Source organism: Prionailurus bengalensis, chromosome E4, assembly GCF_016509475.1.
Source record: "Prionailurus bengalensis isolate Pbe53 chromosome E4, Fcat_Pben_1.1_paternal_pri, whole genome shotgun sequence".
Taxonomy (NCBI): Eukaryota; Metazoa; Chordata; class Mammalia; order Carnivora; family Felidae; genus Prionailurus; species Prionailurus bengalensis.
This window is the reverse complement of record NC_057360.1, coordinates 38,707,758-38,732,939: the sequence shown is the minus strand read 5'-3', so window position 1 is coordinate 38,732,939 and position 25,182 is coordinate 38,707,758. Positions and strand designations below refer to the sequence as shown.

General features: G+C 40.3%; 1 protein-coding gene across 2 annotated transcripts in view; it reads right to left on the bottom strand.

The window, feature by feature from the left end:
• The window catches only part of NR5A2 (nuclear receptor subfamily 5 group A member 2), a 137,651-nt gene that overhangs the window by 45,195 nt on the left and 67,274 nt on the right, over window positions 1-25,182 (bottom strand). For both annotated transcript variants that reach the window (XM_043569544.1, XM_043569543.1), the window contains 2 exons: window positions 19,116-19,235; window positions 9,061-9,208 (listed from right to left, as the gene is read on the bottom strand). In XM_043569544.1, coding sequence (XP_043425479.1) covers window positions 9,061-9,208; window positions 19,116-19,235 — 268 coding nt within the window. The remainder of the gene's footprint in view (window positions 1-9,060; window positions 9,209-19,115; window positions 19,236-25,182) is intronic.

Genomic DNA, 25,182 nt, shown 5'->3' with positions numbered 1-25,182 from the left:
CCACATAATGGGAAGGCTGTTTTCTGCCGTGTTAAGACCATCTTTTACGCAGATACCAGGTAAACAGAAGTTGGCGATGTGCCGACTGTTGTGCTGGTTTCAAAACTGAATGTTTACAGACATACGCTGGCACGCACAGATAGAAATTTGTACTGTTTTTCCACCTTTCTGAAGTTTTTCTGACACTTCTGGAGGGAGGCAGTCAACTAAGGAATGGGTCCAGGCACTCCTATTTCACTTTCTAGGTTAACTGGAGATTTGCTTTATAGCAAACTATACCTGCGCTATCATTCTCTGATTTATAAAGTGAATGGTCCATTTTGCTTTAGGCACTGCAAACACAGAGTTTAACCACTGTGATCAAATCTCTCTGTTGGATTTGGAAACCTCTTTTGTTAACTGGATTTAATGTTGCAAAAAAGTGAAAGGTAAATTCATGTTTCCCTTTGTTCCTGTTGGTTTGTTCTTTCTTGGGGCTCCTGGGTGGATCAGTCACTTAAACGCCCGATTTTGGCTCAGGTCATGATCTCACAGTTCGTGAGTTCAAACCGTGCTCTGGGCTCTGTGCTGACAGCTCAGAGCCTGGAGCCTGCTTCAGATTCTGTGTCTCCCAATTAGGGGCCAAGATGGCAGAGCAGCATGGAAGTTCTCTACTTCTCTCATCCCGGATTCTATGTCTCCCTCTCTCTCTGCCTCTCCCCCATTCATGCTCTCTCTCTCTCTCTCTCTCTCTCTCTCTCTCTCTCTCTCTCTCAAAAACAAATTAACATTAAGAAAATTAAAAAAAAAAATTGTGCTTTCTTACCGCACCCTTATACCCAACCTCTCTGCGAACAGGGACACTTATGATGGTAGAAAGTCTCAGACCCAACAAGCTGCTGGGCCTCTGGAGAGCTGGGCAAAAAAAGAAAGGGTATCCTCTTTCTTTTTGTAACACCTTACATTTCCTTCTCCAACAGTGTACTCCAGGACATTTGCAGGTGACTCTGGAAGTGCTGAGGGAGCTCCGGACACCAACTGTGCCCCCATGCACACACCCTCTAGGGGTCTGGAGCTCAGGAAAGGCAGGCGCAGGAATCCTGACACAGTCCAGGCCAAAGAAAAGTTGTTGCTTTTCTTTCTCAAGACCACTCCGTAACTGGCCAATCATCAGGTGACCCTGCAAAACTATTTCCTCTGCACAGGAGGTGGGATTTTGAAAAGTATGGTCACGATTTACACTGCAAAGCCATGCTACCGTCCGGACTTGGGTTCACAGGTGGAACTGCAATTTAATCAACCAGTTTTCACCCTCCTCTGCACGATTAGGCTATGCTGCCCAAGGGGAGCCAACAACCAAGCAGGTGGCATGAGGGGAGGATGCATGGTGAAGTCTTTTCTCAGCACAGGACAGGACAGGACAGACCAACCTTGGTGGTCACTGCGTTATAGTCTTTCTTATTGAGCAAAACAGCAAGGAGTCTTCCCTTCAGGGGCCCTGACTGAACCGCCATGCTTTCTGGGCTATGTTAACACAGAAGCCTCTACAAGTCTCTTAATGACTCCACATTTAATATTCATACAGGTCCTTAGAGTCTCTTATCAAGTGAGATGTGAGATCACTAGTTGCTCTGCAATTCTTTGCCCATTTATAAAGCCTTCATTTTTCAAATGAAGTGTATATATATGCCAGTCTTCACAGTGATGAGAGAGTTCCCATTATGTGATTGCTTGTGATCAAGTCTTAAGCTCTGCACAGAGGTGCTGACTTGAGCTTGGGTCACATAAAACCTGTCTCCCTGTTGGCATTGTTGCTTGACCAACTGCTTTGCAGGGAGCTTTGACAGTGCATCCTGGCTGGGTTCTGATATTGAAAATCAGGAGGAGAAATGATATTCTTAGGAAAGGAAAACAAAGGATAGATCTTTATTTAAATAGTAAAGCAGAATTACTACACATAATTCAAATAAAGAAAAAAATACCTATTACATCAAAAACTAAGCCTACTGGAAAGCTAATTGCTGAAATTAAATTTTCCCACCTAAAAGACTGAACTCATCCACACTTTCCAGCTAGTAAACGCAGTGCAATTTTATTTACTATTAACAATGTCAACATCATAATGCACAAACAGAGTTATGGCGGGCCCCTTCAGCAGAGTGGAAGGTTCTACCTGAAGGTAGAATTTACCAATTCTCCCCACCAAGGAGCTTCATCTCCTGAACTTTAAAGACACATTTGGCTCCTCTTTTTCTGAGGGTTTTTAATGCTGACGACCACCAAAGGGAAAGAGTATGATCACCAAGTTACTTTTGTTCATTTTCTCCTTTTAACATTACAAGGAGCGAGCTCAAGTAGATAAGAAGAGAGACAAACAAACAATGAAGGCTTATGATCATTTAGCTTTCCTAAAGTTCAGTAAATAATCCAGAGAAAATGCTAAACCTCTAGGCAACAGTAACTATAAGAAGGAATTCTTTGGTGAGGGAGGTACCAAGGTTATGAGGCAAGTGCTTTCTACAAGCTTCCTGAAGCTGAAACCCAGAGCTCACCTCATCATGAAACAAACAAACAAACAAAAAACAACCTGTGATATATTTAGAAGCCAAGGGAAGTAAAAAGCTTTATTATTAGCATTTTCATTCAATAAAGATGGGAAATTCACATAAAGCAGTCCCCTGTTTACACATGAGAGTTTGGTTTTCTTTTTGGTCTATATTCCTTAGAGAATTTTCTATTTTGTCTATATAGATGGCGCCTTAGTATGTATGTAGTATTTTTAAAATATTGGTTGATGAGTTCAAATGACTGTGAAGAAGATACTGTGCCGTTGCAGAGAAAACACAGCCTAGCATTTGGGGTTGTTAGTTCTAGACCTGGCTCTGGTCCTATAATGTTGAATAAATCACCTAGTTTTTACAACTCCAAAATGGGAGGGAGACGATGCCTTAGGTCCCTTCCTTCTCTAAGAGGGAAACTGAGTGATTTCCCACCTGAAGATGTTTTATTATTAACACTACCAAAGAAAAGCACTCCTGCCACTTCCTTCTCTGGCTCATTTTGGTATCAGACACTCTCAGTGTCTCAGTTTCAAACAGAACCGAAATACTGATCATCAGTACTTAATTCCATTTATTATTTTATTCACAAAGGAAGACTCTGTTTAGTCTCTAATTTCCTTATAAAAACCCCTTTCATAATGTGAAGACTTACAGCTTTACTTTCTAAACTAAAAAAGTATGTCACATTCTCTAATATTTATCCATAGGATCTATTTTCTAGCCTCTCTCTTAAAATTTTGTGCCTGCATTTTTATTATTGTTCTTGCTAATTTTTCTAGTTCCCATTACTTGTTTTTTTTTTTTTTAACTTAGAAGTTGGAAGGTAAAGCCTTCTTTCATTCACGAATGCAATAAATATTTATTAAAAACCTATATTATGTCAAGTGGTATGCTAGGAGCAAAACAAATATACTTCCTGTGTTCACGGACATTCTAGTTTATTAACCTGATAGATAAGAGGTCTTTGCTTCACTAAAAATACTAGAACAACCGTAGAGCACTCTTTGTTTAGTTTAAGTCTCAGACATTTCACCAACAGCTTGGATGGTAATTTACATTAGAGGTAATACGTTTAACTCTTCTAAAGTAAAGGAGTTGGGGCGCCTGGGTGGCTCAGTCAGTTAAGCGTCCAACTTCATGACGCTCAGGTCACAATCTTTATGGTTCATGAGTTTGAGCCCCACATTGGGCTCTCTGCTGTCAGCACGGAGCCTGCTTGGGATCCTCTGCCCCTTCCTCACTCCCATGCGCGCGTGCTCTCTTTCAAAAATAAACATTAAAAAAAAAGAATAAAGTAAAGGATTTGTGATCTGACACTAGAGAATGCCTGAACCAAACCTGGAGATGAGGCAAACAGCCCTGCAGCCAGCTTTGTTCTTGAATTAAGCACGTTCAGCACTTCTTACCAAGAAGGCTCAGGCGGCAGTTTCGTGAAGGGCATCTGATGGGCAGTAGCTTTCCCTGTTGAGCCTCCCCCAAGGCAACCACAATGCATCTTCCCTGGGGCAAATGCCTCCATGCGGATGACTCTTGCCTGGGATGTGGGGTGGTATAATCAATGCCTCATTCAAAATTTAGAAATTTGGTGTGAAGCAAAGAGCTACCACGATGAACAAAGAATATGACTTTGTCCATCCATTTCAGTTGTAGACAAGATTCCATCAATGTCAAGGAGTTGTACAACATTCCTCAACTAGTGTTAGTTAACATGGGCTGAAAGCCTATGATTTTGCATTTGCTTGGAACAGACATGCATTTATCACCTGGTTTTAGTCATTACTATTCTTTTTAGATTTTCTGCAAAGTTGCTTTCCCAAGGAGCTAATAAATGAACATTTCCCCTCATACACTGGGAGAATGCAAACTGGTAATAGAAATAACTTAATTTTGAGGAGGTGTCAGTTAGAGAGTTCTCTGAAAAAACTAGTCTCAGAAAACTAACCTGCACCCGAGGTATGACTTTTAACTAAACTACCTCCTACTACATGGTACAACCCACTTTGGTAAAGGCTTTGTTTTCAATTTAAAATTAAGGAAATCCATTTATGCATCTATTTCATCAGTAACATTTTGTTAAGTCTCTACTGTGTACCAGGCAATGTGCTTGAAACCGGGGATACCGGGAAAAAGTAAAGGACAATTTCTAACCTCAAGTGAGACCCAGTCTAGAGCATGTCTCCACAGAAACACTGCAGGGCAGAGCAGAATCTTCCACCATTTCAGCGCACTCAGCCTACACTTGGGGTAGATATTAGCTACGTTTTAGGCTGGGAAAATCCCTTCAAAGAGAATAACAATCTCTTTAACTCAGCTGAATATAAAAGAGTGCTTTGAGAAATACTGGCTAGCCAGAGAAGAGAATAATTGACAACAAATCAAGGGCAATTATTAGGGAAAATAAGAGGCAATAGGTCTCTAGTACTTTCTCTTGCCACCTGGGAGGTAACAAGAGTCCAGCAGCATCTAGCCATTGAATCTTGAGGCTAAGAAAATCCAAAGGCCAGAGAGTAACCTCTTAGTTGGCACATTCTGGTGACTCGTTCCTTTGAGCACTTAACCCATACTAATATTCCTGATGGGCTTGGACATATAATGACACCATTCAGGATGCTGTAGTTAAAAACCAGGTCAGCTTCCCAGTTCTGCATTTGTTTTCAGGAGATCAAGTTTGTGGGAATTCATGTCTTTGGAATGCATGCAGTAATGACGTTATTTGAGGGTCATGATTCCACACACATCTTCTACGAGATTTATTTCTGCATTGTTGGTGAAAGACAGAAAATTCCCTTTCATCGGTCACTTTCATTCCCTTTTAGAAGGTGGGACTACAAACCGATATATAAACATCAAAAATTTTATTTTATTTTCTCTTGAGTCATCAGTTGTAAATGGCCAACTTAGAATATCTCCTTTTCTGCCAAATTATCAATGGGTTCAAATTATGTTACCTCATGGAGGAAGATATATTTTAATTTAACAGTGTTTTAAGAAAACATTACAACTAACTAGCAGACTGGGCTCCCAGAGTCTACTACATTATATACACAAAAATATCCTGAGAGAAAGGGCATTTTTTACTTTTACTTTTATTCAATCAGCTTAACCAATTGATATCTGCTCCTGGATATAACTTGAGGAAGAGAAAAAAATAATCAGGCAGCAGAATGGAGAATTTTTAGCCAACTATACTTTTAAGTTTAGTCCTGTCATTAGCTTCTTGTAGAATCAGGAATCAGCTTTAGTGAAGAATGACTTTTGGGAGGAGGATGGTTGCTACTGGAACTTGATTTGGCTCAACTAAGTGACTATTGCTCCTCTAGATTTTTCTTTTACAAAATTTTTTTTTTAATGATTATTTATTGTTGAGGAAGAGAGAGAGGCAGAGGGTGAGCAGGGGAGGGGCAGAGAGAAAGGGAGACACAGAATCTGAAGCAGGCTCCAGGCTCTGAGCTGTCAGCACAGAGCCCAACACGGGGTTCGAACTCATGAGCCATGAGATCATGACCTGAGCCAAAGTCGGACGCTTAACCAACTGAGCCACCCAGGCACCCCCTCCTCTAGAGTCTTCTATTCTGGTTCAAGCACCCTGAAACCTGGGACTCATGTGGGACTTCTTCCTCCTAACTGTCATTATCCCATGGTTTGCATCCTATAGACTGTTAAAACCACCCCCAAATATACTTTCCATCCTTGTTCCTCTCCAGTCCGCTTTCCGTATCACTTCCAGAAAAGCAAATCAACTTACATTACCCACCTAACTCCTTTTTTAAAGAATATGGCTATACTTTCTAAATGCCCAGAGAATGAAGACCATGGCACCTATTTTTGTTAACCACTGCATCCCCAATGCCTATCTTAACACCAGAAACATAGCAATGCTCAGTACACATTTGTTGAATGCCTTAAGACTTTCCATGACTGGGCTCTTGCCCACCACTCTGGCCATAACTGAGGCTCCCCTCAAGCCATACTGATCTCCTACTAGCTCTTGAACTCATCTTGCTCTCACTTGCCTTCACGCTTTTGCATCAGCCAATCTTCTGGCTTAAAATGTTGTGCCTACTTGGGCTCACATCCTACTTGCCCTCACCAAATCTAGGTGGGAAGCACTGTTTCATCTCCCAAGAGAATACTACTATAATCCTCTTTCAGCACTGCCCCTGACCACTGATCAGTCCACAAAGTCCTCATTTTCCTCCAGGATCAGAGAGGCTCAAGGCTGGACTGGGATCAAAACATCCGTTTTCAGACTTGATGGGGCTGGGGTGGGCTGGGGCTTGCAAGGCTCATGAGGGTTTGAGATAGCAGGTACTGACTCTGGACGCTGCTGTGCCTTTCAAAGGTGGCTCTGCTAGGACTTCATTCCCAGTACAGGAGTAACAGGTGTTCGGGGTTAGTCCAGGTACCTAAAGGTTAACTGGCCCCATACCTCAATAAAACTGCCCAAAAAAGCTTATTTATTGTTTCTCTGGAGGAAAATGTTTTCCATATGCAAATTGGAAACTACCTGCACTTTATTGCCAGTTACTGTTTCTTGCTTCTTCAAAAATAAACTCTAAGCCAAAACTCTATGTACCTCTGACATGAAAGCCATGCTTTCCTTTTTTCCCCTTAAGCAACAAACAGGTGTAGTTTTAAGGGACACTGAGCTCGTTATTCAGTGGCATCCAGGTTCAGTACACATTTGTTGAATGCCTTAAGACATTCCATGACTGGGCTCTTGCCCACCACTCTGGCAATAACTGAGGCTCCCCTCAGGCCATACTGATCTCCTACTAGCTCTTGAACACAATCAAATAAGAGAGTGTGCGGCTGAGGTTCTGGTAAATATAGGGCCCAATGGTTCAGGATGGTAATTTGTAAGGTTCAGAGGTTATAAGCACTTCAGGACCACCATCCCACCCCCTACTTCCATTGTACTGGCAGAGAACATAAGAATTTTGAAAAACGGTGAAGGAAAGACTAAAAGGGAGGAAAACGAAACACGGTTCATGGTTAATCTCTCCATCTTCAAATGCAATGCAGTTATTCACCTAATTTAAAATACGATTGAAGTGACAGGACTCTCTTTAAATATTTTGTCCCTAAGATGCTGTAAGATTTCTTACACATCCATTACCACGTTTTCCATTTAATTACTGATCAAAAGGCGCTAGTCAAAAAGACGAAGATCTTGCCGTAAACCAGAATGATTTGTGAGATTACAGCATGTAGGCCTGTGCGATCTTCCTCTTGATTTTCTAAACACTGTTCATGGGTAAAAGATGTAGACTTACTTGAGTAGAACTTTCCTATTTATAGTGGTTAATACAGAAACCACACAGGATCCAGTCCTGGCGTTGCAAACCTTTGAACACCACATCTATGAAATTCTGTTGTCTTTTTAAATTTTCAGTAACATTTCTCTTTGCTATATTTATCACATTTTCCAAAATATGAAAAACGTTCTTTTTATTTTAAATGTTGACTACATGTGAAAAATTAACTCTGGTTCTATTACTTCAAACTATCCCTTTATTAGCAACAGTTGTGCAGTGCTGTCACGAAGAATTTTAAAATGAAAGTACCAAATTTGGAGAGTAGACACATCTGTTTTACTTTGCAGTTTGTTTTATTGTTTTATTTCTTCGGCTATGAATTCACAACTATCTTATAACTGAAGACTAAAGAAAAAACATATGTTGGTAAATCTGATTTCTGCAGTGTTTTCACTTGGGGGAAGTTGCCTCCCTCAGCTGTCTGCCAATAAGTAATAAATGGACTTGGCAAAAAGTTTATTTAAGTTGGCTTTATTAAGCCAACAAAATACAGAAATCTAGTATGGGACAGGCAGAAAAATCTGTTCCTTTGAAGTCAATAAAAATCCATCTCCTTAATCCTTTTTTTATTCCAAGCAGTGGTGATTTTTCTCAACTGACTCACTGAGAACCTTGATTTAGCCAATCTGTCTTGCTTAGTTATCTTTCTTCTCCAAAGCTTTCCTAAAGAAGCATCCTTTCCCCTTGACAACCATCATCTTTTATACTTGCATAGTGATGCGTCTGGTTATAAACATTCTCTGGTTAATCCTGATAGAGATTTAAGAAACAGGCTTTTAATTACTATCCATCATTTACAGTAAAAACAGCAGTAGCTTGCAAGCTGCAACAAAAGGCGCATAGAAATCATCAATAGCAGAAGGATGGCTCCAATTCGATACCATACGTCCTTCCTAAGCAATCTCCATTCAACCTTCTGACACAGTTTTATATAACTGCTGCTTACTCATTATGTCCATTATGAGAGAAAATTCAGGACTCCAGTCTAATAACTCCTTTCCCACCCCTAACCCACCTACTAACAAGCTATGAATCATGCAGAAGGATATACATAAAAATATATTCACGCTTGAAGATTTCGTGATTTGAAAAGAAGGGCATTACCTTGGTAGAACAAAAACATGCATTGACTTCAAGACACTCCGAGACTGGCATCATATAATAACATTTGGCTGTATGTAGTATGAGAAAGGATTCCTTACCTAAACTAAAGAGCACCAAGAATTTCAGACACACAAACTCTCGTTGATCGAACTGTAGAGAGCGAAGCTTTGCCACTAACTCCTGTGCGTGACTCATGAGATTGTTGAGGGTGGCCCCGGCTTGTGATGCTATTATGGAATAGTCCACCTGCAACACAGAATGACAGTTTTAGTGACTACCAGAATCAGAAACATGTATTTTAATTGAAACTTTTAAGAATTGTGGGTAAAATCAGATTCCACTATAGATTTACAACAGAGGAGACATTACCTGTGAAAATAGTTGGACACATGCTATTATTTTGCAATGTATCATAATTACTCTGAAAAAAACCTAATCACTTTGATAAGTTTTGTAGGGAACAGATTTTTTGCCTACCTAAATTTTATAGGTATATACCTTCGTCTTTTTTCTATTGTGACACGACATTACCAGGTAGGCTAAAATTTTTAACTCTCACAAGTAAGTTTAAAGAAAAATGTACGATCCATACGAAGTGAATCCAGAATAGCATTCTGTGAGCACGTGATGATATTAACCAGTGCATGAGGAAAGTGAAGGCAGAGATAGGTTTCTATTTTCATTTTATTAAGAGACTGTATTTTAAAGTAGTCATTGTTCAAGAATGCATGCTTGTGGATGATGAAGGAATCACATTGAGATTATTCTTAAGCTTGTTGCTTCCTACAAAGCAACAACTCTTTTCATATGATTATTAATACATTTTTCTACAAAGCAACAACTCTTTTCATATGATTATTAATACATTTTTCTCTAAAGACGGCAATGATCGTATTAAGAAAAATAACTGCTTGGGGTGCCTGGGTGGCTCAGTCGGTTGAGCATCTGACTCTTGCTCTTGGCTCAGGTCATGATCGCATGGGTTCTCGGGTTCAAGCCCCACATTGGGCTCTGCGCTGACACAGCAGGGCTTGCTTGGGATTCTCTCTCTTCCTCTCTCTCTCAAAAATAATAAACATTTAAAAAGAAAAAAGAATTTCTTGATTTGGAAAACAAAACAAAAAAGGCTTATTTTCTTCTTCATTAAAAAAAAAAGGGTGCTGTAATGCACCAATCTTAGATTATTCATGGGGACATGAAAAGTTCAGCTTAGAATAATAAGTTAAGATGTTGGGATGGCTGTCAATGATGGTACTGGCTTTGCTGCTGCAATTATAGCATAATGGGAAAGCCCAGTTGGTACCTGATACTGCCATCCTTTTTGTACTGGAGAGCTCTCAGGCAACCAGATACTCTTTTAGGTGCATTTAATATTTGCAGCAGCAGCAAATTTGTCTGGGAGGCAAGTCCTCATCTGCCACTCACCCGGAGCAGACTGTATTAAATTTTTATATTTATTGACATTTCATTACCATAATTGACTGCACTTGCTTCTCCAGGAGAAGGCACAGGGCTGCCTCCTAAGCAGGAGAACGAGTCCCTAGAGTAGAATTTGCAATTAAAAACAAGGCAGAATGGATTTTTTTTTTTATTGTGTAAATATGATGAGTTGAATTTTCAGCTTTAACTAGAGAATACTGGGTGTACAGAAACCTTTTTCAAGAGTGGGAAAAATTATGAGTCAGTGGAAAGATGACCCCCAAAGGTGTCAATCAGTTTATAAAGAGTCAACTATGCATGAAAAAGCCACAGTTAATGTGTGTTCTAGGTATGCTCTCGTATCAGGCACAGCACTGTCCTACCAGCTCCGTCCATGTGCTGGCACCTGTCTGCTACATTTAAACATCAAGTGTTCTAAGAACTCTGGTTTCTGAGAATGTGTGAAGGCAAAGGCCAGTACAGAGGCAACCTGAACCGTGAGCTGGAAGCAGAGAGGACAAGCAGAAGAACACGGTGGAGCACTCTGTGCAGATCTGTGTAGCACCTGAAGGCATGTCTCAACTCTCATTTTGCCAGTTCTCTTACAAGGGAACTTTCTACTCCGGGGAAGTTTTCCTTTACTTAAAAGTGGTGCCTGAGCCTTAAATTCTTCAAAACTTATACACATCGTCTAACTACCCCAGATAATAATAATATAAATCCTACAGAGACATACGGGACAAGTGAGGGAATGACAGCGGGAAGGTCCTGTAGGGTCGCGAAGGCCAAAGAAAACTGGGACAAGATAGGCAGAGATCTGGGCCGACACGGCCACGTACAAACAAAGCGTCTTAGGGAGGTCTTATGAGAACTCCATCCCTTAGGGCCCTGAACGTTAAATAATACAGTGAAGGTAGATGATAATAAGGTGCCTCCCACTTCTAGGATCACCAGGAAATGAGAGTACCTGGGGTAATACTACCAATTCAAGCTCGGCATCAATTGTTGAATGTGCCGCAGCTGAGTAGCATACTATGTACAGAGCACATTTTTAATCAAAATCACCAGTTAAGCCTTAAGCGAGGAAGGTGCACTAAAATAAACCACAAATCTGTCACTATGAATTAACTTTTCTCATTATTAGGATAAAGTTAACTGAGTGTCGATATGTATATAGTTCCAACAAGTATGCAATAGGTTCAAATAGGAGAACCTCCTACTTGAAAATGTAGTACATTGTAACAAGAACCTAAAATCATTTTTTTAAAAGACAGGTTAATTAAAAGTTGATATATGTGCAGTTTTTTTTTTTTTTTTTTTTTAGTTTTTTTAATGTTTATTTGTTTGTTTTTGAGAAAGAAAGAGAGCAGGGGAGGGGCAGAGAGAGAGAGGGAGACAGAATCCCAAGCAGGCTTCAGGCTCTGAGCCGTCAGCACAGAGCCTGACACGGGGCTTGAACTCACGAACCGTGAGATCATGACCTGAGCCCCAACCAAGAGTCTGACGCTTAACCAACTGAGCCACCCAGGCGCCCTGATATATGTGCAGTTCTAACAGGGATGTGATAATAAGTTCAACTCCTAGAACTTTACACTTCAAGACATAGTACACTAAACCGATAGAAACTGAAATTGTTCCACAAGATTCTATAGTTAGATGAACTTCAGGAAATCAATCGGCATACCAACAACTTTCCAGCTATACATTTATTTACATGCTAATTTGAAAGCTCAAACATGCTTATTAAATGGGAGCTCCAATAACATTTCCTTCAAGGATAATTTATCAAATTGCACGGCTCTGAAGGAGGATAGGTGATTTATTCCTGAAACAGCACACACATCTGCAACTTCCTTACATTTTATTACGCACATAATTATGTTTTCATTGTTGAGGGCAGAGTTTGTGCCCATTTCAGGAGCAGCTGGCCTTGTCTTTTATGTACTTAGTAAAATTAATTTATTGCTCTCTTACATGTAATCTTCGTGCCATTAAATTCAAGGCAGATATTGAAGAAATACTATAAGCTGATGTCCCCTATGGATAAATTTCAATCATCATGAAGGTAGAAACACTTTTAGCTAAATTGCTTTTAGTTTTTTAGTTCTAACAGCCGAAATTTTTGATGACTTATATACACTGTAAGATGCCTGTCATTTTAATATGACACAATGATAGAAGATAATGAAGAAGTTGCCAGTGGACCTTTCCCTTGGGATGATATTACAGTGGCTGTTAATTAGTTACAATATGCAAATATGAAAAGCGATCCCACCTTAAACTACTCTATTGTTAATACACACACACACACACACACACACACACACACAAGTATTATGTACACACAGATATGTCTTATGTGCATGTATTTCTTTTATTTTAAAAAAAGAGAATGCAAGCAGGAAGAGGGGTAGAGGGGGAGGGAAGAGAAGAGAGGGAGAGAAAGAGAGACAGAGAGAACCTTGGGCTCCAGGCTCAGCGCACAGCCCGATGCAGGGCTCTATCCCCTCAACCTGAACCAAAATCAGGAGTCGGTCATTCAAACAACTGAGGCGCCCAGGCGCCCTATGTGCATGTACTTTTAAAACACTGAATAGAAATGAATTTTTGTCATAGTTTTAAGAGGATAAAAGTATAGAATCGATCTGATAATACTAATAATATTAATTATTAGTAATACTACTGATCATCGTTATTTCCTTTTTGCTTAACAAGATTTTTAATATATGCTTACATAGATGGCTGATTAAAAGATATAATGAAAGCTTAACAGCTGACCTTAGGTGTAAGCAAGAAATTTGGTGTGAATCACCAAATCCTCATTTTAATACTAGGTAGTGGAGCCCGGGGCTGCTGTCTGCAGTGGGATTATTTCAGTTCCTCTAGTTCTCAATGAACCATGAAGGGACTCAATTGTGCAGACATTTATGTAGCAAACATAATGTGCTAGCCACGGGAATTAGGAGAAAAGTGGCGCTGTTTTATCTAACTTTTCTTCTCTCTCTTCAAGCTCCAAGAAGCAGTTCCCTGGAACTGTTTCTTAAAACTAAGTCTAATCTTGGGGCACCTGGGTGGCTCAGTCAGTTAAGTGGCCGACTTCAGCTCAGGTCATGATCTCGTGGTTCATGGGTTCGAGCCCTGCATCGTGCTGGAGCCTGCTTCAGATTCTGTGTCTCCTTCTCTCTCTGCCCTTTCACTGCTTGTGCTCTCTCTCTCTGTCAAAAAGTAAACAAACATTAAAAAAAAAAAAAAGCTAACTAAGTCTAGTCTTTTTCTTCCTCCTCTGTTGCAATAAATGCACCTTATTTACCATGAGCTGAGTTCGGTAGGAAAATGCCAGAACACGGAATCAAGGAGCACCTGGGGCCTCACATTCCTCAGCTTGTCTAGCAGAGCTGCTATCAAGCATTGCATGGACCCGACATGCAGTCTCAAGGTGACGAAAAATTTCTTCCTGGGTTTCCTTTGTGTCAGGATGATAGCCCTGATATTATGGACTGAGGCGTATTTAATATGACTGTTCATCTTAAAATACTCAGCATGAACATTTTCATTTGTTCCAGAAGAAATCATCACAGGGAAGTTGAGAAAATTCTGTAAGTAAACCTCAAAATTTCTTTTTGTTGTTGTTATACATAAATGCTAATTTATTTATTTTTGAGAGAGAGGGCAGGAGAGGGGAAGAGAGAGGGAGAGAGAGAATCCCAAGCGGGCTCTGTGCTGGCAGCACAGAGCCCAACACAAGCTCATGGCCTCACACACCATGAGCCAAAACCAAGAGTCAGACGCTTAACTGACTGAACCACCCAGGCACCGCAAACCTGGAAATTTCTAATGAGTGATTTGGGAGCCCTGTTATTTCTTCCGGTTGAGGCTGTAAAAGGTGGTGGAGTTTAGGTAAAGTTCTATCCAGAAATTCTTTGTCACTGCTCCTCTAACCCCGGCAGGATTTAAGCAGTAGTGTCTGCCTCAACCTGCAAAGGAGTTTGGTCAAACACCTTCACTTTGGAAAGAAGGCACTTCCTTCTAGAAGTGGAATCTGGACAGCTTCAAATGCCCATGTGATTCCCTTTGCACTTCTTCCACTGAACCTTCCTCCCATCTTATCTGAACCTGTGTCACGCGGCTTTCCTGTGAAAGTGCACAGTACAAAGCACTCTGCAAGGGTCAGTCATCACAATCGTTAGATGATAAATTACACCTCTTATCACCACTGAGTGCAGGACTGTGTCTAATTTTCCCCCTCACATCTTTGATAGGCCCTCAGGAATATTTTTAGCTAAATGAATAAAGCTGTTCCTCTCCCCTAGGTGAGTGTTAAGCTGCTCATACGGGTATTTTGCTTTATTGAAATAATTCTGTGGAATGTTTTCACCACGATATCAACATCATAACTCTATACGACGCATCGTGGAAACAGGCTTCTATCATTGTTTCAAAGTTCACATTCTGCACAAATCTGTGGTAGTAGGTCAATGTGTTTCAGTGGCAGATGAATTATTTGATTTAGGAAAGTAAGAAAAACCCACATTTAGAACACTTTTCTCCAAAGATTGGAAGAAAACTCAACAAAGACAGCTGATTCAGGGTGGTGGCATTAGGAATGACCCTTTTTCTTTTTTTCTAGCATTTTCTTCATGCTGAAGTAACTTCATAACAGTAAGTAATAAACAGGTGAAAAAAATACTCCTGGGAAAATTTATATTTGTTTTTACAATGTGTTTACAAGGCCACACCAAAAAGTATATATACAACAAAAACATTTATTTATTCAGGCTCAATGAAAAAGAAATGAATGTTTTGCTTGGAAGTTCCATAGAAGGGGTCAGGCACTGACATGATACACGAAGACCAAATTGAGCACCTATGGTGACAGCAAGCTCTGTACATCTAAAACCATACAGAAAAGCAGTCTGGTATGTTGGTTAAGAACACAAAGTTTGGCACGAGGCTGCCTCAATCTGAATATCCTACCACTATTTATAGTTGTGTTTTGGCCTTGAATCAAATACGTCACCTCTTTTTGCCTCAGTTCCTCATCTGCAAAATGGGGATAATAATAATAATGATAATAATAGTACTTTCTTCATACGGTTGTTGACTTCATAACTGTCAGCTACATGTCAGCTTAGTTTTGATAGTTTCTAATTTTCACATCTGCACTTTACAGAACTACTTCTTGTAATTCCTACTATAGTCCTGTGAGGTGGTTTCCACTACAGTCCCCACTGGATAGGCAAGGACACTCAACCTTGGAGAGAAAGGGGAGCCGCTCAAGATGACACAGCTGGTAAGTTTTGGAATGGGGACTTGAACACAGGTCAGTTCACCTCTGAACTAGACCACATGTGTACAACACACACACAGACACACAGACACACACACACACACACACACACACACACACCATTTTCACACTAGAGAAAAAGGAGTCTGCACTGGTAATGAAGATATACTCTACCCATAGTTCAATTGTTGTTAGTCTATAAACGAAGGAAATTCTCTCTCTCTCTCTTTTTTTTTTTGTGCTTTCTTCAGCCAGCTCCATGCCTTTTCCTTTTAAAAATCATTCCCCCCACCTTGCATATTGCTCTACTCTTGCACTTCCTTTCATCCTTTCATCACTGCTTTCCTGATCTTCCTAAAATTAGCATAGTCCAAATCCTGTATTATTGTCATTGTTGCTTTCACAACAACAACAACAACAAATCTAGGTTTCCCCACCGTAATCAGGGAAGTGTTTATCATTCTAAGAAAATTATACTTAACATTCTCAGTATCTCCCTGCATCTCAGGGTGGGAAGCAGTGCATGTCTCCTACAGTAAAAAAGTGACTTAGTAATGTAGGACCCGTGCTGGTGTCTCAGCCCCACGACAGAAAATGGGAAGTTGTAAGACAGTGTAGATGAGATGTGGCAACATGGAGGGGATTAATACTCTGGGTGTTGAGTGCAAGTTAACTTGTTTTAATTAAGCACTTAGGTTACAGATAGAATGGTTCTAATTTAGTACCATCAGCTAATATTTATCACGCACCTCACATATTCAGCACTAAATAGGTACTGTGGAGATGTAAAAATAAGTCTATGACCCCATATTAAAATATCTTTCTCATTCTGTTGGAACGGTCACATGCTTTGGAAAAGTCTTCCTTTGTAGCACTTCTTTTGCTTTTACTTAAGAAATTCTAGGAGATGAAATATTGCTGGATTCATGAATCGCTTAATAAAGCCAATTAGATCTTTAAAAAAAAAAAAAAAAAAAGGTGTAAATTGCAAGAAGCCCGGAGATACGTTCAAAATGTTTTGTCTACTCTGTTCCACACCAGAATAGAAGATTTGTTTCAAAATTTTCGTAAATAAGAATGTCTGATTATAATGAATCATTACTATACTATACTATACTATACTATATTATACTATACTATACTATACTATACTATAATGAGTCATTACAATTCATTGTATTGGATGGAAAGGGGAAGGGGAGGGGTTTGATGCAAATGTTACTCACTTTAGAAGGGCGGAGGAGAGAGCTAGAAGAATTTGGGTGGCAGGAAAGGTGTGAGGTAAGAACTAGTTCTCCACCAGGGAGTTCTCTATTCTGTTGTGATGGCAAAACATGAAGTAGCAATAATTGATACTAAAGACTATAAATACCATCTATTCCTGAGTGTTCTTGGTTTTGAAAATCAGAGAGAAGAAATGCACTTTCTCTACTTTTTAAATGGTAATTACTTTTACCCAGGGACAGCACTTAAGGCAAAATGAAAGGTGAAATAAGGAGTATTTCTAAAGAGCAAGAATGGAAGTGCTTTGAGAAAGAACCGCACAAACCCATTTGATTTCTGAAACTCGGAAGGAAATGAAATCAAATTAATCTGTGGGCTGAGTCTGCTTTTAATGCAGTTTCTACTTGGGCAGGGATAGGGGAATATAGGAGGGAGAGGGGGCTAGGAGTCATACCCAGTGATTAAACTCTAGAAATGGGTACGTTTTCTCCAAAGACTTGGGTCACTGGACGAAAATGTTAAACAGAAATTTCAAAGTGCAAGACGTCAAGCCCACGAGACTTTATTTTCTCGTCTAGAAGGCTTTTCTCAAGAGATGTACAGAAAGCAGGGACCAGACAGTGATGGAGATGGTTGAATTGATCCAATTTGCAAAAACTCTGAAATAGTGCTTGCCTTTAATTTGATTGGGAAAATGTGATTTATTAATAATACAGCAAATGGTGTGGAGACAGCCTCTCATTTTCAAATATGCACTGCTGTGGTTTCACAGCACATAAACATTTATGGCTGGATGTAAAAGATCACGGTGCCCGAGTCCTGAAGTACTGAGGCATTGCTGAACACGGCAGTGATGCTTGAATAGGAATGACCCAATGGACTTAGGGAAGCCCTATGCTCCATGCATTTATTTTAATAACACATCGGTTATTGAATGAAGGCTATGAAATGGGAGGGACATGCCAAAATCCTGTAAAGTTGGACTTAGGTCCATGAAGCCAATAACTATCTCTCCTCCTCCAAGTCTTTGCTAAAATATCACCTTCTCAATAAGACCGAATCAACCACTCCTATTTAACACTGCAATCCTTGGGTCACAATGCAACATATGCCCATGGATGTGTGCTGATTCTCTTTTGCACAGAACTTCCTGTTTCTTTTTTCCATTTCTTCCTTTATTCAACAGCACTTGGACCTCTAATACAGTATATGTTCCTTATATATAGGTTTCTTATAGGATTATTCTTTATTGTCAGCTTCTCCCTACTATAATGTTAAGTTTCACGAAGGTAGCAGCCTTTTTCTGTGTTGTTCACTAGTACCTGCCAAAACCTTAGAATAGTGACTAGCACACCGTCAGACGTTCAGTAAATATTTGTTGACTGACGAACATCAATTCAGAAAGGTGTAGGACCTGGGGCGCCTGGGTGGCGCAGTCGGTTAAGCGTCCGACTTCAGCCAGGTCGCGATCTCGCGGTCCGTGAGTTCGAGCCCCGCGTCGGGCTCTGGGCTGATGGCTCAGAGCCTGGAGCCTGTTTCCGATTCTGTGTCTCCCTCTCTCTCTGCCCCTCCCCCGTTCATGCTCTGTCTCTCTCTGTCCCAAAAATAAATAAACGTTGAAAAAAAAAAATTAAAAAAAAAAAAAAAAAAAAAAAAAGAAAGGTGTAGGACCTAACAGTAATTTTTTCTGCCTTTGTTTTGAATGATGGCTGGCTCTTGAAAACTCGAACCCCTGTCCCCTTTCACGTGCTTGCCTTTATGCCAAACATTTAGTTTATATACGATATTTGAATCAGTCTTTTCCACCACTATGACTTCAAGACAGTAAAGATTCCACAACGTATAAGCTTTTTTAATAGCTGATAAACAAGTGTGATAGATTGATGCAGAAGCTCGTGGAAAAAATGCTGGGTACTGATCGTGAATTCTGATTTAGCAATTGTTTGGACCCTTCAAAGCACAACTTTCAATCCCAGCAGACTGAAAGCAGCAGAATGTTTGTGATTATGTTTGCTTTTACAAGTTTAACCGTAATCATCGGTGTAGGAACAGAGTGCACCAGGCCAGCTTTTCTAAATTATGTACAGCCAATCTCTCCCTTTCAAAGCACCAGAGTGCTTCTGACCTAGTTAAATTCCTGCCATTCTGAACATGCTTAATAAAAAGACTTTTTTTCTTTTTTTTTTCTTTTTTTTTTTTTTTTTTTTGATTCTCTATACTCACTTGTTGCCCAGTAACCAGGAAGATTGATCCTTCCTTTCCGTGTACCACTTGTCGGTAAATGTGGTCGAGAATTAAGAGCTCACTCCAGCAATTCTGAAGCAGTTTCATTTGGTCATCAACCTATAAAAGAAATAGAAAAAAAAATGGCACTGTTATTCACCACATTTTTTGTCTTTGCATAATTTTCTGCATAAGAGAACTCGCTATAAGCCAAGAACTCTCTGCCGACGGTTGCCACAGCATAGATGCTTGGGGTTTACATCGCTGCTCCTGAAAATCATTATTTTCATTTGGACAAATACGTTTTAAGCCACGTATGAATACTTAAGAGTAGTATTTATAATCAATGAGCTGCTAGGAAAAGGTCCTCCATTAGAACGGTCTGTCCAACGTTAACAGAGCTATTAGAGTTTGCTTATGGGAGGTACAGGTGCCTCACTCTGTCCTCAGTAGACCCCACTGGAATGACCCCAAATAGCCTGTGCTTATGTATCTAGAGTTTAATACATTGACCCAAAGCTGAAATAGTATATAGATATTTGCAAGCTGACAAACTGAGAAGATTTATATAAGAGACAACTAGCATGCCAGCACAAATGACTTTTGGAGACAGAGGAACACTGCCATACTTTGTCATCAGTGTTGATCAGAAGTCCTAACCTTGCTAGACTTTGAACCAAACAATCACCAGCCATAGTCTTGATGCTACCCTGCATTTGCTTTACGATTTGGATGATTTTCCCACAAACTCTCTAAACTTCAGTTTCCAGAACTGAAAAATGAACCAAGAACATTACCTCCCTCAGAGGACTCCATGAAGAAAACGAAATGTGCTGTGTCCCAGTGGGCATTTTATTCTTATTTCGTCTTGTCCTCCAGGAAACTGGATTCTTCAATGACAAACCCATACCTATTTCATGTACAGCTCACATATCCACGGTCTAAATGTGACGAGCATATTCACCCAGTCATATGGCTACTTGTAATAGTTTGTTCTTCATTTCGTAACATATACCAGCCAAAGACCCTGGTTTTCCCAAATGTGGTGGCCACATCTAGACATACACTGTGTATTTATAAAAATAACATCTGACATTGAGGTGTTGTTTCATAGTTTTTAGCGTTTTTTGTGCATTGGTTTAGACTTGACTGACAGAACATGCCTTTGAAGTTAGCCAAACTGGTATCATTCTATTCAATTTATTCTATTCAATTTAAAAATAGGGTCTCAGAGAGGTTAAGTGGTATGCCTAAAAAATTTTCTCTCTCTCTCAAGTTCTAGGTTGTCTCCAAATTACATCAGGAGGTGCTAAAAATTTTTTTTTAATTTTTAAAAAAATTTTTATTTTATTTTAGAGAGAGAGAGTGTGTGAGCAGGGGAGAGAGAAAAAGAAAGAGAGAGAGAGAGAGAGAGAGAGAGAGAGAGAGAGAGAGAGAGAGAAACCCAGGCAGGATCCATGCTCAGTACAGAGCCTGACTCAGGGCTTGATCCCACAATCCTGGGATCGTGATCTGAGCTGAAATCAAAAGTCAGACTGAACTTCCTAGGTGCCCCAGTGCTAACATTTTCTAAGTGAAATTAATTTGACTTACTTTTAACAAATTCATTTAAAAATTTTTTATTTTAGCATTTATTTTTTGAGAGACAGAGTGTGAGTGGGGGAGTGTCAGAGAGAAAGGGAGTCACAGATTCTGAAACAGGCTCCAGGCTCTGAGCTGTCAGCAGAGACCCCACGCAGGGCTCGAACTCATGAACTGTGAGATCATGACCTAAGCCAAAGTCAGATGCTTAACCAACTAAGCCACCCAGGCACCCCGTTAACAAACTCATTTTCGAGTGGCCATTCAATGGAACTCTGGATAGCTTGTTGATTCTTGGGAAATTTCCACTCATACATTCATTAGTAGTGAGTTTGTGACTAACTTTATTTCCATGAGTCTAGGACATTGTGAATATGTTCAAGAGAGCACTGAACTCATAGTACAAAGAAGGATTCAAGGCATAGTTCTATACTTCCCAGCTATAAGAACTTGGTCAAGTCACTTAATTCTTTTGGACTTATTTCCTCACTTAAAAATATGAGATGGGGGCGCCTGGGTGGCTCAGTCGGTTGAGCGGCCGAATTCGGCTCAGGTCATGATCTCGTGGTCCGTGAGTTCGAGCCCCGCGTCAGGCTCTGTGCTGACAGCTCAGAGCCTGGAGCCTGCTTCAGATTCTGTGTCTCCCTCTCTCTCTGACCCTCCCCCGTTCATGCTCTGTCTCTCTCTGTCTCAAAAATAAAATAAACGTTAAAAAAAAATTTTTTTTTTAAATATGAGAGAGTTTTTGTGAGGATGAATTAAGACTGTGGGTGGGAAATTCCCTTCATAAAACGTAAAATAATACACAAATGAAGAAATAACAGAGGGCTCCTGCTTGGTAGACCACATTGATTCTGTGGAGGAGAAAAGTGGTAGTAGAAATTGAAACTACACAAAACTACAATCAGGCTCTGTGATCAGGAAAATGCTCTCAAAACACCTCCATCAGAAATACTTTGAACCAGGGACTCCTAGGTGACTCAGTCGGTTAAGCGTCCAATGCTTGATTTTGGCTCAGGTCATGACCCCAAGGTTCATGAGTTTGAGCCCAGCATTCAGCTCTGTATTGACAGTAAGGAGCCTGCCTGGCATTCTCTCTCTCTCTCCCTTTCCTTCTGCCCCTCCCCTGCTCACTCTCTCTCTCTCAAAATAAACTTAAAAAAAAAAAAAATACTTTGAACCAGTTAGTCTGTTCTGACAAGAAGAATTTCATTCAATTAGCAAATAAGATGTTTTTAAGAGATGATTATGTGGTGGGTATGAGTGCCAGACCGGGGATAGAACGGTGAACTAATGTGGTCTCTACCTTGTGAAAATGATTCTCGTGGGGGACGATGCTCACTCAGCTACTACTTAGGGGTTTAGTGGCCATAGGAGGTCATGTTCTTCTCTCCAGGAAAATCCCCGGAGTGACATGTGGTGTAACAGGTCAGGCTTTGGGCAGCAGTTAATTAGATCCACCTACATGTTCTCCACAAACTGATGTCACAAGGAGCTGGGGCCAAATGTACCAGCAACATGCATGTTGTAGCATCCAGGGCAGAGTCCCAGAATTCTCTCATATGCTTGGGGTGATTTCAAAACAAATCTTACTTTGCTCTACTGGGTCTTATTATAGTCTCATTCCAGCAAAAACAAGATCAGCATCTTATTTCGAATTTATCAGTCTGTGAGGACAATTTGGCTCCCCTGTATGTTTCTTTGTTTTGTTGTGTGGGTGTCTGGTGTGTCTGAAGCTTTAGTTATTTATTTAGCACTCTTTTCAGGGAAACCTAAAATACTCCACCCTGAGATTGTCTCCCAGAAACAATTATTATACGTGTTCATGTTGCAAATAATTTCAGCATGGGTGGGGGAATACAGACACGTCAAAGTGTATTTGTTATTCCCATTTTAGAAAAATGAAAGAGCCAGGAGATTATCTGCGGGCCACACAGAAAAGGAGAAAAGGTGAGTGAAAATTAAAAGCAGCATAGTTTTGGAAGCCATCTCATTAAGGGGTTCTTCCTCTTCATTTGCATTTTATGGTCCCTTATTTTCATATAGAACATGACACAAATACTGCCGTAATAGTTTTCCAGCATCAAACCATGTTCCAGTTGTAAAACAGAATCAGACTTCTGGCCTTCTTTTCTTTGGGGATGTTGAAGATACACTTCCAAACAATGATATATTTTTGTCCCGTGTTCGGAAAAAGAATGGGGTGTACCATTTTCAGACTTTATGCCTGTGTGTGTGTGTATGTGTGTGTGTATGTGAGAGAGTGAGAGAGAGAGAGAGAGAGAGAGAGAGAGAGAGGGAGAAAGAAAAGGACAGAGAGAGGGAGAGAGAGAAGAGTGCCAGCCAATTGCCAAGGAAGATACCAAAGTTCTGCTTTCCTGTATCCTCTGTTAAGTTTTTTTTTAATGTTTATTTATTTATTTATTTATTTTTTGTGACAAAGGACAAGCACATGGGGGAGGGCCAGAGGGACAGAGAGGGAGACACAGAACCCAAAGCAAGCTCCAGGCTCTGTGCTAACAGCATAGAGCCTGATGTGGGGTTCAGACTCACAAACCGTGAGATCATGACTGAAGCTGAAGTCGGTCGCTGAACTGGCTGAGTCACCCAGATGCCCAATCCTCTGTAAGTTTCTTACTAAAGGGCTGGATATCTCTTCATCCCCATTTCTGCCCGCAGCTGCCTACGTCCAGAGGCAGTAAGAAAATAGGTAGGCTTTTAAAATCTGCATATTTCCTGGTTCCTCAGCTTCTTCAGAAATTGCAAGAATAGGTGAACATGTCTGTTTCTCAACATGAGCACTTGATTTTTGGTTTTATATTTTGTACTACTCATGTCATCATTTTTTCCTTCGTGTCTAAGATAGGATCTCTGTTGTAATGCCCCTGTTTTCACAAAGTACTGTAATTGCTTGTTCACGTGTGTGTGTCTGCCCTCCGTGAGGACGAGGCGGAACGTCAGGCCACAGATCCTACAGTGCCTACCACAGCACCCGGCAAAAAAAAAATGTACTTCATAAATGGTTGTTAAGAGGGAAAACCTTCCCTTCTGCAAGTTTCTGCTATTCACCTGTGAATCTCTGGTACCTAGCCCACAAGATAAGCAAGCAACTCCTTCAGTGTTTGTGGAATAAATAATAGTCTTTCCCCAGCAATGAACACACGAGTAACTTATATCCAACCCTTCCCACGTGGGCTGGCAGGTCTGGACCCTCGGCTGCCCCTTCATAAAGACTTCTTGACTGATTGTAATTTTAACACTCTTCCTGAGCAATTGATTCCTTGTTTTAACACTCTCTGAGGGGGTTTTCCATGCCAACATTCCATTTCATTATTTTCCATAATTGATTATGCAATATTTCATGTTATCTTGAAATTGGTGAGTATGCAGCTTCACAGTGCTCTGGGTGGCACAGGTTTTATGCAGCTCTATGAATAAAAGGGCAGGGTAAATTTGATGACCCACTTGCTCTCTATCTCTAGATAAGAAAAGCTGGCAATTTTGAAGATATTTTTCCTTTAGAAAGCAGAGTTATAGTGACACAGGACGGGAGGGGGAAGAGGAGAAAAATAATCCACTACTTTGAGTAAATTCTCCACGTATCAATGCTGTCAATAAATATTTAGGGTGGCATCTGGGGAGCCTAGAAGGGGAACCAATGGAGTATAATTTCCATTATATATCAAAACCTCTCACTAGTTAGCCATACCAGCCTCATACAATGCTGTGTTATCAGCTGCAATAAAAGGAAACACTTCTCTCAGAAACCTAGTTACTCATCACAGAAACTATTTATATTGACATTACAGGTGAGTGTGTAAAAGAACACAATCCACATATTGTTAATGAAGCACACCTCCCACAACCCAGAATGTTAATCATTAGAAACTCATGCTTTCTCATAAGAACAGTGAATTTGGGCAAACAATTAGAGAAAGAAAAATGTGTAGAACTTTCTCAAGCCCTCATTTAATTTATCAAAACCTTTCTGTTGCCCCCTCCCCTTTATCTTTTAACAGTCTGGCAACGAAACTGATTTCACTTTTCCTCTGGCAGGGGGATTTGGAAATTGACATCATGAATCACTGTGGTTAAATTTTAAGAAGGATATTTTTAGGAGCACATTCTACTGACGTGGATTGGTAATTGAAAAGTGGACATGGACCCGTCTATTTCTGATCATTAGGTCTGGTGTTCTGGGCCGCGGTTACAAACTTGGCCGAGGTGAATGCATCAGACACGATCCCTGCCTTCAAGAGACTCACAGTCCAGGGAGAGGAGACAGAAGTGTAAATCTGCTATTCTAATCACACATGCAGAGGAAAGCTGAGGAAGTCTTTACCCTGCTTTGCATCCCAGGGGGTCAGGGAAGCTTCTGAAAAGAGGCCACTTAAATACAGGACTTAATGTTGTAGAATCACTTAATGAACTTTCTTTTTTTCTTTTTCTCTCAGTAACTCCTGTTAGAATAATTCTTAGAATAAAG